General features: G+C 35.0%; 2 protein-coding genes across 3 annotated transcripts in view; one reads left to right on the top strand and one right to left on the bottom strand.

The window, feature by feature from the left end:
* The window catches only part of KLHL3 (kelch like family member 3), a 238,308-nt gene extending 237,709 nt beyond the window's left edge, over nt 1-599 (bottom strand). Inside the window, exon 1 of one of the 2 annotated variants that reach the window (XM_031449089.2) lies at nt 480-599. Coding sequence is in view for 1 of the 2 variants with exons in the window: in XM_031449087.2 (XP_031304947.1) it covers nt 375-447 (73 nt within the window). In the remaining variant the exon portion in view is untranslated. Of the gene's footprint in view, nt 1-374 lie in introns of both variants that reach the window. The other variant, XM_031449087.2, reaches the window with a different exon arrangement.
* Nucleotides 600-651: 52 nt separating this feature from the next.
* Nucleotides 652-14,477, top strand: part of PKD2L2 (polycystin 2 like 2, transient receptor potential cation channel) — a 29,647-nt gene continuing 15,821 nt past the window's right edge. Inside the window, exons 1-8 of the mRNA XM_031441848.2 lie at nt 652-729; nt 1,451-1,586; nt 3,143-3,276; nt 4,780-5,036; nt 7,358-7,579; nt 10,258-10,486; nt 11,917-12,087; nt 12,372-12,553. Of these exons, the coding sequence (XP_031297708.1) occupies nt 652-729; nt 1,451-1,586; nt 3,143-3,276; nt 4,780-5,036; nt 7,358-7,579; nt 10,258-10,486; nt 11,917-12,087; nt 12,372-12,553 (1,409 nt within the window). The remainder of the gene's footprint in view (nt 730-1,450; nt 1,587-3,142; nt 3,277-4,779; nt 5,037-7,357; nt 7,580-10,257; nt 10,487-11,916; nt 12,088-12,371; nt 12,554-14,477) is intronic.

The raw sequence follows: 14,477 nt of genomic DNA on the forward strand, positions 1-14,477 counted from the left end.
ATTTATCAACATCACTCTACATTTCTTTCAGAGAAATAAAAAAAGTGACTTCATTTCTTTTATTTCCAAAACAGCTTGAGGTTCTTTGCTGGCTGCCCTGGGGCCTTCCACTGAATTCCTTTTTATTTGTCTTTTTACTAACTTGAGACTCCCTCCTGTCCCACAACCTGGAGAGCTTGAGGATGCCTTAATTTACAGCCAAATTTGTCTGGCCTTTCCTATAGCTGGTTTACAAACCTTCTCATCTTTGCAAAGCTTCTGGGCCAGATGTGAGTCCCCACCCTTCCAGCAGACCCTGCCCCACGGGCCATGGACTTCACTCATTTACCCTCTTAGCGCGTGTTTCTTCAGACCTAAGATGACAAAACACCTACCTTCAGAAAGGGGCGGTATGAAGACTAAAAAAGCCAATAAAATGTTAAGACTAGTCAAGAAAGAGTGGCCCATTATAATTAATTTCGACGATTTTTATGACTAACCCCAGGCTCAAAACAGGTTTGCCCTAGTCGGTCCTCCGCAGGAGACAAGCGCCGCAACTCCTCGTCAGCCCTCAGGCGGTGCCCCCTCCAGCGCGCCCTCAGTGCGCACGCGCGCTGGTATCTTCTAGAGCCTCGCGCGCCCCTCCTGAAGCTGGAGGTCTCGCGCAGGCGCATGAGCTACGGCGCGCGCCGCGAGACTATCGCGCAGCCGCTGCCGGCCCGGGGCGGTGGAACTGGCGTTGTGGTCCAAGTCCGCCATGGCTGAGGCGTCCAGGTGGCACAGAGGCGGTGAGGGGTGTCCCTAGGGAGTGGGCGGGGCTTGGCCGGTCTGACAATACCAAATACCCTGCAGGGAGTTCTGAAGTCCCATTTGTATCCATGTGAGAGAGATGACTTCCAGCACGGTTACCTCTGACAGCTTCCCCTTGAGAAGCGGCGAGGGAAGGTGGTCCCATTTCACAGACAGGAAAACTGAAGCCCTGAGGGGACATCTCGCCCCTTGCCCGAAGCTGGAGCTGGGTGCTGTCATATGCTGTACAATGACTTTCGCTAGGCTGGCCTTGGAAGGCCTTTGTTGATGTAGGGAGTCATGGCCTTAGCAGAACCCCAGGCCGACTCCTTTTTCCACCATCCCGCAGGAGCCAGCCATCCGGAGAAGCAGTGTTGCCGCGAGGAGAAAACGTTTAGGCATAGATGGAGACGGGGGGTGGGGGGGTTGTTTGCTTTGTATTTTTCTCTTTAAATTTAAAACAAGACTGGTGAGGAAATAACCGTGTTCTAAAATTCATTAGTATACAGCCATAAAATGATTGCCCACTGTTACCATGGGAAATGTTAGTAATTATTCCTCCCCCATAAAACTGAGAGTTAAACGGTAACCAGAAGCCATTGGAACTTTCTTTCACACAGTGTAAACAGCTAAAAAGCGCCGGTGTTTCTCCATCGTTATTTATATACATTATGAATTATAGAATAAAGTAAGGAAAAATTTTGTTTTATATCTCATAGGAACTCCGAAACAGCTGCATTACAGAAAGGAAGGAGAAGTTAGTACCACACTTCAGGAGTTGTTACTCTACTTTATTTTCTTAATAAACTTATGTATATGTAAGTACACATGTAGATGAAGACGCTGTTTCAAATAAGTTAAGTGGAGATGAAAAGTAAAACATAGAGACTTTATAAAACCATAGGCTTTCAGACTTCTGGAACCTCTCAAAAAGTGACACATTTTAGACATTATCTTAAATTCATTTAGACTGACACTATTTCCATTTCTTAAGGGGCAAAACTTTAGGTCACAGATTTAATAAAAAGCTTTCATAGTCAACATTGGCAGTTCTATCTTGAATATAATTATTCCCTTGAGTTGCCAATTCTTGATTTCTTTTACAGCCATACAGGTACATTAGCTTAACTTTAGTTTCATAGGTCAAACTACAAATGAGGCTAAAGAAGTTAATCTTGGTGTCTGCTTTATTCTTTTCCCTGGCCTGTTGCAGAGTTAATAGTAAAATATGGTAGTACTGAATAACAGAAGGTATGAATCAATGCAGATCTTTAGGGAAGACCAGAAAATATCTCAGCTTGCATTCCTCCTATCTGTGGGCATTGACTTAATCGGTACTAAAGAGCATTTTGTCTTTACTGCACCCAACATACATTAGATGTAAGCTCAGTGGCCAGACTTCCGTTGGTACAGCAAACATAGTGGCAGTTATGTATCTGTTAACTAATTAGTATTATAGGGATGAGCTTGAGTCAGATCTTGATTAAAAAGACAGCTACAGACAATCTTATAAATTAAGATATCTTAGGTTGGTTTTTAAATGCTTATTACAGAACATAGGGGAATGAAAAAATATTTTAAAATCATTCATCTCATTATTCAGGGACTTTTTTTTAAAAACACCTTTATATAATTTGGGAGAATTGAAAACTTAAATATCCGAGGGTTTGTTTAATATTTTAGTACATACAGTAAAATAATATTCAGTATTAACAAATGGCATAGGCTCATGTGTCATGGAGTGATAGTGAAGATGTATTATTTCTAAAAATAAAGGGCTTCTAGCAAAAAAAAAAAAATACACATTTAATCTACACCCTGCTCTAAAACCCACCCACCCACCCACACCCAGAGTAAGAAAGAATATTAATATTCTTTTTAATTTTATCATGTGCCAAAACGTAAGTTTTAAATGTTCCACATGAATTATCTCACTCACTCCTCATAACAAAACTGTGAGGTAGAGATATCCCTATGATGGGACTCAAACCATTGTTTGTTTGAATTTAAAGTTCATAACCTTAACTACTCCTTAAATTACCTACTCTCAATATTGGAGAAAAGCCAGTTTGCAGAGTCATATGTATAAAGCGACCTCATTTTTGTAAAAATAAAGTTATTTTCTTTATAAATGTGTATGCATTTAGAAAACTCTGAAGAATATATGCCAAACCTAACTCTTAACAGTGGGATTACAGGAAACTTCTTCCTGTTTTGTGTATTTCTATTTTAGTTTTTTATTATTACTTTAATAATTAGAAAAATAAAGTTGAATTTTCAGAACAAAATGGGGAACAAATTAGAAGTACATTTTTAATCCTGATAAACTGAGGTTTTAAACATAAATTTTTAAACAAAAAATTCTTTTCTTTAGTGACTTTTGGGATGGTAAACCCACATATGTATTACTTAAACAAAGTTATGTCATCTCTATTTTTGGACACTTCTGTGCCTGGTGAAGAAAGAACCAACTTTAAGTCTATTCGCAGCATAACTGACTTTTGGAAGGTAAGGTGTCATGTGACTATGGTTGAAGTAGTTTTAGGTATTGTATAAACAAGCCCTTGGCATATAGTGTGGGCATATGTTACATATTTATTGAAGGAATGAGTAAAAATAAATGTCATTTTTTTAAACTGTTAGAATCAACCAACCAGTGTTTATTGAGAACCGGTGTTCTCAGTGTGGTAAAGTTCTTATAACCTTAAAAAAGTGATACTTACCTTTTTTTTTTAACATCGTTGGATTTGAGAAATAAGAGACTTCTTATGTGGGGGTTAGGATCCAAAGTCTGTCTAAAATTGTGTATAGTGAAAATTACTCTTAAAAATTCCTTGAATTGCTCATAAACTGAAATATGTGGTTTTGATATATGGCCCTGTACTCTGTGTGTGTGTGTGTGTGTTACAGTAATGTACAGTATATAATAAAGAGTACATATACAAAATATAATTTTATAGTGTTTTTAATTGCATAAGAGAATCATTCCTTTAGCATTGGAACAGACTTATTTTTCCTTTTACACTTAATTTAGCAAGATCTTCACATTATAAGGAGAGCACAGTTCAGGTAACTGACGTTTCAGGGATCTCAGTCACAAACATAGGGACATACAAGGAAGAGGTAAGGAAGGTTTTCCAGAGGCGATCACAATTCAGTTGAAGTTATAAAGGATGAGTAACAGGTCACTCTAGGAAGAATAAACAGTGTGTAATATAAGTAACTCATCATATGGAGCTATATATGGCATTAAAGGCATATAGACGATGAGGTGGAAAAGGCCAAACCATGAATTGGACAGAGGTCTAATTATGAATGCCATGCTGGGAATTTGAAACTTATTAAGGGGATAATGTCATTTCCTGAGAGTGAAAGAAGTGTGAGATGAGGCAAATGATTAGAGGTTATTATTGGTTTAGGCCAGGTGAAATATGAAAGAATGATAGGAAATTTCCCGTGAGACAAGATGTGGAGCTCACCTATTTCGTGCCGTCTTGAAGTAAGTATATGTCCAATGACAAAGAAGACAAAGGCAGGAAAGAAAAAAAAGTGAACCCTAGGCTTGGGATTTCTTAGAAGCAGCAGATAAAGGCAGAGCCAGGGGAAGCAGTCAACAGTGCCAGAGCTGGGGGCGAGGGGGAGGCAGGAGACAGACACTTTGAGGTAAAGTCAGGAATTGTGGCTATGACCAGTCCTGATACTCATGTATTGTAGAGTAACTTTCAATATACCCCTTGGAAAAGAAGGGTTATAGGACTAAATTAGTTAATACTTGTAATACTATGTACTTGCTTAGAGCAGTACATAGTAAACACTTAGGAATGTTACCAATCTTCATTACCATCATCATCATTACCACTATTAATGGTTGCTTGGTTAATAATTTATTTTCATACTCATCCTCAAAATCACTGATTTTTATACTCTTATGAATAACATTATGAATGTAGATTCTGTTGTACAGCTGACATGAAAATATTTTTCCCATAACATTTATCTTTCTATATGAAGTTTATGGAAGGACCCTTTTTGGAAGGCCTGTACTGGGACTCCTGGTACAATAATGAGAATTTGTATGATTTAAAGAACACCAGTCGTATCTACTATGAGAACATACTTTTAGGAGTCCCCAGAGTCCGTCAGCTGAAAGTCCGTAACAACACATGCAAGGTCTATTCATCCGTTCAGTCCTTGATGAATGAATGTTACAACAAATACACTTCTGAAAATGAAGATCTGACTGATTTTGGCCTTAAAGTTGATACTGAGTAAGTAGTATAAAATTACACCTAAATTTTTCTAGCAGCTTACCATTGTATCTCCAAAGAATTGTGAAAATATATTTATTTTCCAAATAATACCAACAGAGGTCTGGCAGGTAAGGAGACTGTTTCCATAACAGGGTCAAAGGAAGACCAGAGATGCAGTGTTTAGAAAAGAGTAAATCTGTTCTTTTTTTGTTTACCAAAGAATGTAAAGTGTTGTGTTTTTTTTCCCGACTGTGAGATGAAGTACCAAGTCATATTGGACACAGGGCAAAGCATGTATCTCTCAGTCAGCTTTTCTGGCTCTGGCAAGATGCCCTCAGACACATCCCAAATGCTGCTTGGAATCCCTAGGGAGTGTCTTCAGTTTACTCTGCCACTTTCTCACTCTGGCTTATTTCAGTGATATCTTCTATTGTTGCCAGTATTGAAAAGGGGCGGTTGTGTTCTGCAGACACTGCATCTGATGATGCCTGCCAAAGATGTTATGGCCATTGTTCTCCAAAGTGGCTGAGGCTAATGTTAATGTAGACCCGTGTCTACACTTTATATTGAAAATGTAGAAACCCAAAGCCACTGACACTACCACCCCTTAACACAGAAGCTGCTGGTATCGTTGCTTTTAAGGTCCTACAAAAATCATAAAGGCAAAGAATATCTTTTCTTAAATTTGATATTTATCAAAGTGATGAAAATATTTACAAAGGTGCACCCTTTCCAAACCATAATTCCCACTCCAGAAGCAACCACTTTTAGCTCTTTTAGTTGTTTCTTCTTATATATACTTCCTATTTCTAAATAACATGCTTATACTGCCATTACTTGATTTTATAGTTTTACATAACTATCGTCTCTGTCATGGAAGTTATCTGTAGTGTCCCTCTTACACCACTCCCTCCACATACACACTTCCTGTTCCTCTTAGCCTATAGTTATACTATAATTTTTGTTAATCATTAGTCAATGTTTATATATAAATATAAATAATGATTACATTTCCTTTCTTGAACAACTTCCCCTGTCCCCATAGGATTAATCATTGCCTTGTGGGTTTTGTTGATTTATTTTTTCTTTGTATAAGTTTTGGGTATTTTTGAGGGAAACAAAGTGCTTGTATAATTCTTACAAATCTAATAAATTCATAAGTATGGTGACACATTCTCTTAACTGTTACAGTACTATACACTATTTCCCTTTCAATGAACAATTACAAGATAAGTCAACTATTTAATTACATGTTTTTTTTTTAATTTGATCTCAAGTCTACTCTCTTGGGTATTTTAATATTCCAAATTTTCATAAACATTAGAAATAATTTAAATACCAAAATTAACATTATGGATTTGGAATTATAATACATGTCATTTCCTAACAACCAGAATAAGAATCAATTTGTGCTTGTTTGTATTTCTAACATACAACGTTCATTAATTAAAAACAATATTAAAAGTTGGAAGTAGGAGAGGGTTGGTGTAACAGATGTTCTTGTTTCAGTTTAACAATCATGTGGAAAACACTCAGAAACACAACTATGGAATTTTCATTAAATATGAGTATTTTTTCTTAGTGTTGTCACTTTTTTCTTCCCTGCTGAAAACATAGTATTGTTAATAGAAATATGAGTTTAAGCAGACCATCTTTGGATAATTGTTCAGCTCTGTTTTGGGGAGCCTGAATAGAGACTGAAATGAAGAAACAAGGCTTTATTTTTTGATATCCCATAGCTAAGTTAAAATAGAATGGAAACAAAATTTAGTTACATAGATTTTACTTCATATACTTTCATTAAAATAAGATACCTATATAACAAGATAGACACTGTAACAAAGTATTTATTGGGCATTTATAATTGGTATATGACCTTTAGAAGACAGACTATGAATCATCTTTTTTTCCCATGCTGAGACATGTTTCTGAATTAAAACCCTTGGTAGTCTCATCCTACTCAAAGTCTAAAGAGTTCATAAGACAACAGATAACATACTAAAGAAAAAAAAAAAATCAGTCATCACTTTCTAGAGTTCAAGTTCCCTGAGGCAACAGATGGATTTAAAAACATTTTTTCTCTTAGCATGTAGTCCAATGTGTGCCCCCAGTAAGCACTAAAAAATGAAAACATACTAAATTTTAATCCTTTTAACTTTTAATCTTTTTAAGTTAAATCCTTAACTTACTATCTTGCTTCATAATTACTATAATACTTATTAACTTAGTACTACTTTTTTTTTGTAACTACTACTTTTGAACCAAAGTTTAGTTTAAATTCTTAGAATACATCTCAGTCAGGCTTTCTCATCTCTCCATTATTCTTTTTATATCTACAGATGGAAGTACTCTGCTCCTAGTAAAAACTCCCCTTGGCACTGGGGATTTGTTGGTGTTTACCGAAATGGGGGATATATTTTCACTTTATCAAAATCAAAATCTGAAACTCTAAACAAGTTCATTAACCTTCGAATGAACAGCTGGATAACGAGAGGAACTAGAGTTATTTTTATTGATTTTTCATTATACAATGCTAATGTAAATCTGTTTTGCATCATCAGGTGAGTGAATCAAAACCACCTCTTATTAGTATACAGAATTTAAAAGGCACCGAGAGCCCTCACTAGGGTTTCCAGTTTGTGCATATTGGTACTGCGATTAAAATCATGAGCTCCAAAATAAACATAATGTAGTTCTGCCAATAATGAAAAAAAAGGAAAAGGAACATCACATTCATTGTTTCACTATTTCAGGATATATTCCAAAACATGGAGAATTACATATAGTATGTTAGTTTTATATTACTTAAGAATATATAGTTTTATTTCTCATCATTCTGCAGTTGGACAGATCTAACATTTAGTCCTAATGAGTTCTTCCTTTATTTTATTTTTTTTATATAATGATTTCTTCCTTTAAATTAGATCATTCAAACCTGTTGATTTCCTTTCAGAATGAGCTTCTTTATTAAGTTATTAATTTTTGTCTGAAGAGTAGACTAGTTTAAACTTCAAACAATACGTAACAGCAGTCAGCATCCTAGAAATGAGAGCCTGCAGAGATTTGCAAAAATGGCCCCAATTCTTCACATCTTTGCCATGTAAACTTGCAGTGCCCTGTCACCCAGGGCAGGGTGCACTGCCCCAGACCTTGGTACTGAGCTCAACCATGTGACTTTCTTTGGTCAGTGGAATGTCAGCAGTTATGATACGAGCAGAAGTTTGAAATGGGTTTGTATATTAAAACTTGCTCTCTTAGTGGGGAGGGTATAAGTACTAGAGCCCATGCTTAGCATATACAAGGTCCTGGGTTCAATCCCCAGTACCCCCTCTAAAACTAAATATACAAACTTAATTACCTCCCCCCTAAAAAATAAATTAAAAAAAAACAAACTTGTTCTCTTTCACCTCTGCTATTGCATGAGAAGGACATGCCTGAGCTAACCTGTTGGACCTAAGAGAAGGATAAGAGACATCCTCTCATGAGAAGGAAGGAGAACCAACCAAAGAGAAAAAATTCTTTCCAGTAGTCTGATTACCTTAGGTCATCTGCCTAACCTGGACCATGCTATTTGGCTTAGGCCTGGGTTCTAGAATCCACTGGCAAAGGAAATAGGATTAATATGATTGAATCTGCCTGGGTATTGAATTGGCTTCCTCTAAGTGATCTGGGAATGAGTGGATGCCTGATACAATTAGAATTCTGTTAGAAAGGAGGAATGGAATAATGACCTCGAAGCAGGTAAACAGTGGTATCCACTAAGTCTCAGTGAGCCACTTTTCTCTCATGAGTCTTATATTTTTACTCTCAGTGGAATATGGAATTGGTGTTAACTCTGATTAGAGAATTTTACCCTTGTGCAACAGTGATGGTGAAACATAACCACGGCCTTTAAAGTTTATAAAAATGGGGGAAAAAATGAACTACCTTAAGCATCCAATTGACATTATTATACATTTTATTTTATAGTATTTTCTTTTTTCAGGGAATCAGCTTCTTACCAACATTATCCACCCTTTCCAATAGTCCTGATAGGGATAAAGTGAAGAATACAAATCATTTCTATGTCTTAAATAAGAGTAAAACATTGGGGTAATAGGCTTAAAGTCATATGAAGAACTCCTTGTGATACTAGATTAAATCCTTATTTCCTGTCTCTAGGTTTTATGCTTATTCTATGTTACCTTTTAAAATGTTATTTTTTAGAAACTTCAGCAGATTTTGAAACTTTTAACTGGTAGTATATCTAATCAGTAGTTGTATGGGAGCCTATTGCTTACGCTAAGACCTTATCCACTTACTTTCCTTTTGTACACATCACATATCTGGGAAACTGAACTGAATGCTCATCTTTTTTCCTTTCATATTATTCTACACTTCAGATCAAAATACTGAATTTCTTTCACTTCACTCACTTATCCAATATGCAAGGTGGAAAAGAGTTTTTCTGCTTTCTACTTATTAACCAATGGTTTCATTCTTGTTTTTGTCTTTTTTGGCAGCACCTTATTCCAGGACCAATAAGATTTGCTAGTATCTTTAGGTAGGAATAATTACATCATGATATTGTGATAGAGGTGCTGGTTACTTAAATTTCTGCCAATTTGTAGAGAATAACAGAAATACAGTGAACTACCTCAAAATCTTTTTGTATGTAGTGTTAGAATTAATTTTTATACTTCTATTTGCATATAGATCTTTGTGTCCAACATCCCGTGCCTACAGTAATCAGAAAACATTCGCTTTAGTAAAATATGTAATCTTGACATTTAGAAGCAAGAAGTATCTTAAAAGCTAAAGGGGTAGAGTATATTTCCCTCCTCTGAAATATTTAAGGATTCTGTATTTGTGGGGGTGGAGTCCTGACTAATAACAGTAGCTAACAGTATAGCATGTTCTTGAACATCATCTCATTCTCCTACGGAGATAACTTAGTATCTCAGTTATAAATGAGCAATCTAAACACAGAATAGAATGAATTTCTAGCTAAAGTCACATCTTCTCATTTACCTTGGTGTTTGACCACTATTCAGAGTACCAAAAAAAAAAAAAAAGTGGAGCATTAAAATATAAGTAAATCCACTAGAAACTTTTTAAATTGAGACCATGACCCTGAGAAAACATATTTTATACAAAATAAGTGATTAAAATACAGATCATCACTGATCAGAAATTTAAATGGAGTTAGGTACTGAAATATAAATACTTGAAATGCAGTTACTTTCACAACCTTTTACAGACTGGTGGCAGAATTCCCTGCAACTGGAGGAATACTTACTTCATGGCAGTTTTACTCTGTGAAGCTCCTCAGATATGTTAGCTACTATGATTATTTTATTGCTGCCTGTGAAATCGCATTTTGTATTTTTCTTTTTGTCTTCACAACACAAGAACTCCAAAAAATAAAAGAATTTAAATCTGCCTATTTCAGAAGTATTTGGAACTGGCTAGAATTACTACTTTTGGTGGTGAGTATATAGTCACATATATGGTTGAAGGGAACTGCATCTGAACGCACCAATTTGGGAGGTGTAAAAAGCAGAACTTTCTATTCATCTGGGACTTGTTTTAAAAGCTTCAAGTATCAATCATAAAATGTTGTGCTATATACCAGAAATTGAAACATTGTAACTGACAGTACTTTAAAAAAATCATAAAATGAACTGACATAGTACATACCAATGGTATGCCTATAAAAGGGAGAAGTCAGTATTTTTTTTTTCTTCTGATTTAGTCCTTGGGAGAACTAGCATAAACCTAGAGGAGTAAGTGATTCCACAGGTATTATGATTTAATAGGCACAGTAGGTCTCCCTATCCCCACTCAAAAAAAATGTATTCTTCAAGGGCCTCATGTTGAAAATCACAGATCTTCTTGGGCAAGTTCCTGTAAAATGTACTCTTCTAAGTTGCCTAAATCTGCTTTCCTCTTTACACTGAATTTTGAAAGAACAGGCAAAAGACAAGCCTAGGCAGAATACTGAAGGCAGAAAAGGTTTGAGCAGCCAGAGGGTAGCTTGTGGGCACAAAGGATGCCACCAGAATTGGGGAAACAGTCCCTAAAAGAAACTCCAAAGACTGCCAGTTCTGATCACTGGAAAATACTGAAATAAACATAGAGGTGTGGGCAGGGCGGGAAAAAATCCTAAGAGCTTGATTTTAGGAAAAACCAATAAACATTCTGGTTTGTACAATGTGATCTTTCAGTCTTACTGGCTCTCAGTTATAGCAAATCCTATATATATATATATATATACACACATACATATTTGCTTCTCAAAACCAAATTGAAAGTTTCTCAGAGTCAGAAAGTGTGTCATCTACCTCTGGTATCCCCAGTAATGCTTAACATTGGGCATAGCATTACATGTTTAACTGAGTATTCTATTAGGGAAGGGAAATCAAAAGAAAATTTTCATGACAGGTATAAGCTCTGATACCTAAGATAATCTGGTTCTAAAATCATAGAAGAGCTGTTAAAGAGCTCTAAAAGGGTTTATTTGGGGGAAACTGTAAAAAAATTTTTCTTATAGTGTTACATGGTGAAAACTATTAAACTCTTAATTATCATGTAGTTAGTTACATGGAGCAGAAACTCTTACAGCCTAGTCAGAATTACATAACCATTTGATGTATTTGTTTTATGACTAAAAGAAGCCAACAGGCAGATAGATTAGGATGGCCACAAAATCAGTATTTTGCTACTTTTATGATGAACATACTACCTTAAACTTCTATTATTTGGGCTTACTTCCATTTATGTAAAAGCCTATCTCTTATCTCTCCTTCCCTTTTTGTTGAACATTTGATGAACTTTTTCATGTGTTTCTTCATAGGCTGCAGGAGATTTAGATATTGAAATAAGTCTCTAATTTAATCCTTCTTATTTTCCCATTTAGTTGTGTTTTGTGGCCGTTTTCTTCAACTTATACTGTAATATACAAATTTTTCTCTTACTTGGACAACTGTTAAAAAATACTGAAAAATATTCAGACTTCTATTTTCTTGCATACTGGTATATTTATTACAATAATGTAATTGCTATAACCATCTTCTTTGCATGGATAAAGGTATTTATATTTTATCAGATGTAATAGACTAGATATCTTTTATTGTATTAGATAATAAAATGGGAACTTAACTACAAAGTCATGAAAAAACAAAAGGATATTCTTAACCATACAGTAATTTTAAAATTAGTTTGACTTTGTAATGATTGCTGGCAAAGCCTTAAACACCCCTATCAATCATTAAGCACCTCTTTTAATTTGAAGCAGATTTCTTCTGAAATTAATTAACTTACTCTAATTATAATCTGTAATATTCTATTTCAACTAACTTTGTTCTTTTTCAGATATTCAAATTCATAAGCTTTAATAAGACAATGTCTCAGCTGTCAACAACCTTGTCCCGCTGTATCAAAGACATAGTAGGATTTGCCATCATGTTTTTTATAATATTCTTTGCTTATGCCCAGTTAGGATTTCTTCTTTTTGGATCACAGGTTGACGACTTCTCTACTTTTCAAAATTCCATGTAAGCTCTTAGTACAAAGGTAATTATACGTTTTCCAGTTTATAACAAAAAAATTATGGAAAGGCCTATGATAAGTAGTGACATAAACTTTAATAAATTTAAACATGGTTTGGTACTTTCACTGACGGTTAAATATCTGTCACACTCAAAGTACAGTTAGGCATTGAAAGATCCAAATGGATTCTGCTATCCATTTTTCAAGTGTTACTAGGTCAAGTTAGAAAAATAATTTTTCACTTTCCACTAGAAGTGAAATTTTTACCTAAGGTAAAAGAAATTGATTCCATGTCTCTGTGGCAAAAGAATCTTAAGTGTTTTCTTTAGAGGGCTCTATCTTTAGAATCCTTTTATTGATATTGACCTGATGTCTTCTGCTGATCTGACAAAGCTGAGTTTTTAAAATAGCTTTATATACATAAAGCAATCAGCAGATAAACTTATAGAATGGAGTAGGTAGAATCCCTAGAAAAGCATTCAGGGTTTTTTTTAATTTTAAAAAATTTTTTGGAGGGGAGGTAATTAGGTTTAATTCATTTATTTATTTTTAATGGAAGTACTGGGGATTGAATGCAGGACCTCATCCACTGAGCCATTACCCTCCCCCTTCAGGCTTTTAAAAGTGAATAATTTTAATAATTTTCTTTCTTTTTGAGTAGTTCTGTCTGTATAAAAGATTATGATAGTGTAAAATACCAGTTCTCAAAATGTGTTCTGTGGAATCTAGACCAAGATTGTTTGGGGAAAAATGGCTTTATACTTAAGTAAGTTTGGGAAATTTTGCATCACTCTTTTGGAATTTTGCAGTGCATGGTAACATATGGCTCTGAGAAAACCTGCAGTAACTTTAAGAATTCCCTAAACTTACTTGTCCATATCTCTTTTATTTCATTTGGGGAAAATTCTGCTCTAAAGAAATTCTTTAGGTCACCCTCTTTTCATCATCCACATGTAAATAACTGAAGTACCAACTGTATGAAATTTACTAACACTTTTTCTGAAATAACCCTTTACTAAATCAGTAGTACAAAGAACAGACTAGAACCCAGAGGATATAATTTTATTTTCCAATTCTGCATTAGCTATTTAACTTTTCTAGACCTTAATTTCTTTATCTGTAAATGAAGGGGCTGGAGTAAATCACTCCCCATGGTCCTTTCCAACTTCAAATCATCTATGGTTTAAGAAGTCTAATTAGTTTATCCTGAGTGAATAATGTTTGCAGTTCTAACAACTTCTTGGTCCTTTCCTAGGATCTTAATTCAAGTGTTACTTAATAATAAAACTAAGTAGTACTGGACATTAAATATAAATGTTGTAATTTACAGAAACTTGGAAATTTGTCTTACATGGATAGTGGGAGGGAAGAAAGTATTAGGCACAAATTAAACAGGTTTTAGTAATGATGTGCTAGGTTATTGAAATCAACCTCTTCAGGACAATTTTAAAAGCTGGATGAAATATAGATAACATTAAAGAACTAACAAAAAAGTGAGTAATAGCTGGGTCAAAATCAGAAAGCAAGAACCCAGAAAAGTAAACTCAGCATCCAAAGCTACTTTTACCCTGAAGCCTTTATTTTTTACGCTGATATATATATATTGCTTTATTGTGTTAAATATACATAAAATTTACCATCTTAACCATTTCTAACTGTACAGTGAAGTACATTCATATTGTTTAATCATCACTATCATTCATCTCCAGCAATCTTTTTATCTTGTGAAACTAAAACTCTATACCCATTAAACAAGAACTTTCCATTTTCCTCCTTAACCTAGCCCCTGGCAAACAGCATTCTACTTTTTGTCTATACTATTTTGATTATTCTAGGTACCCAGTATTTGTCCTTTTGTGAGTGATTTATTCCACTTAGCCTAATGTCTTCAAGATTCAGTAACGTTGTAGAATGTGTCAGAATTTCCTT

This window comes from Camelus dromedarius, chromosome 3 (genome assembly GCF_036321535.1).
Source record: "Camelus dromedarius isolate mCamDro1 chromosome 3, mCamDro1.pat, whole genome shotgun sequence".
NCBI classification, from domain to species: domain Eukaryota; kingdom Metazoa; phylum Chordata; class Mammalia; order Artiodactyla; family Camelidae; genus Camelus; species Camelus dromedarius.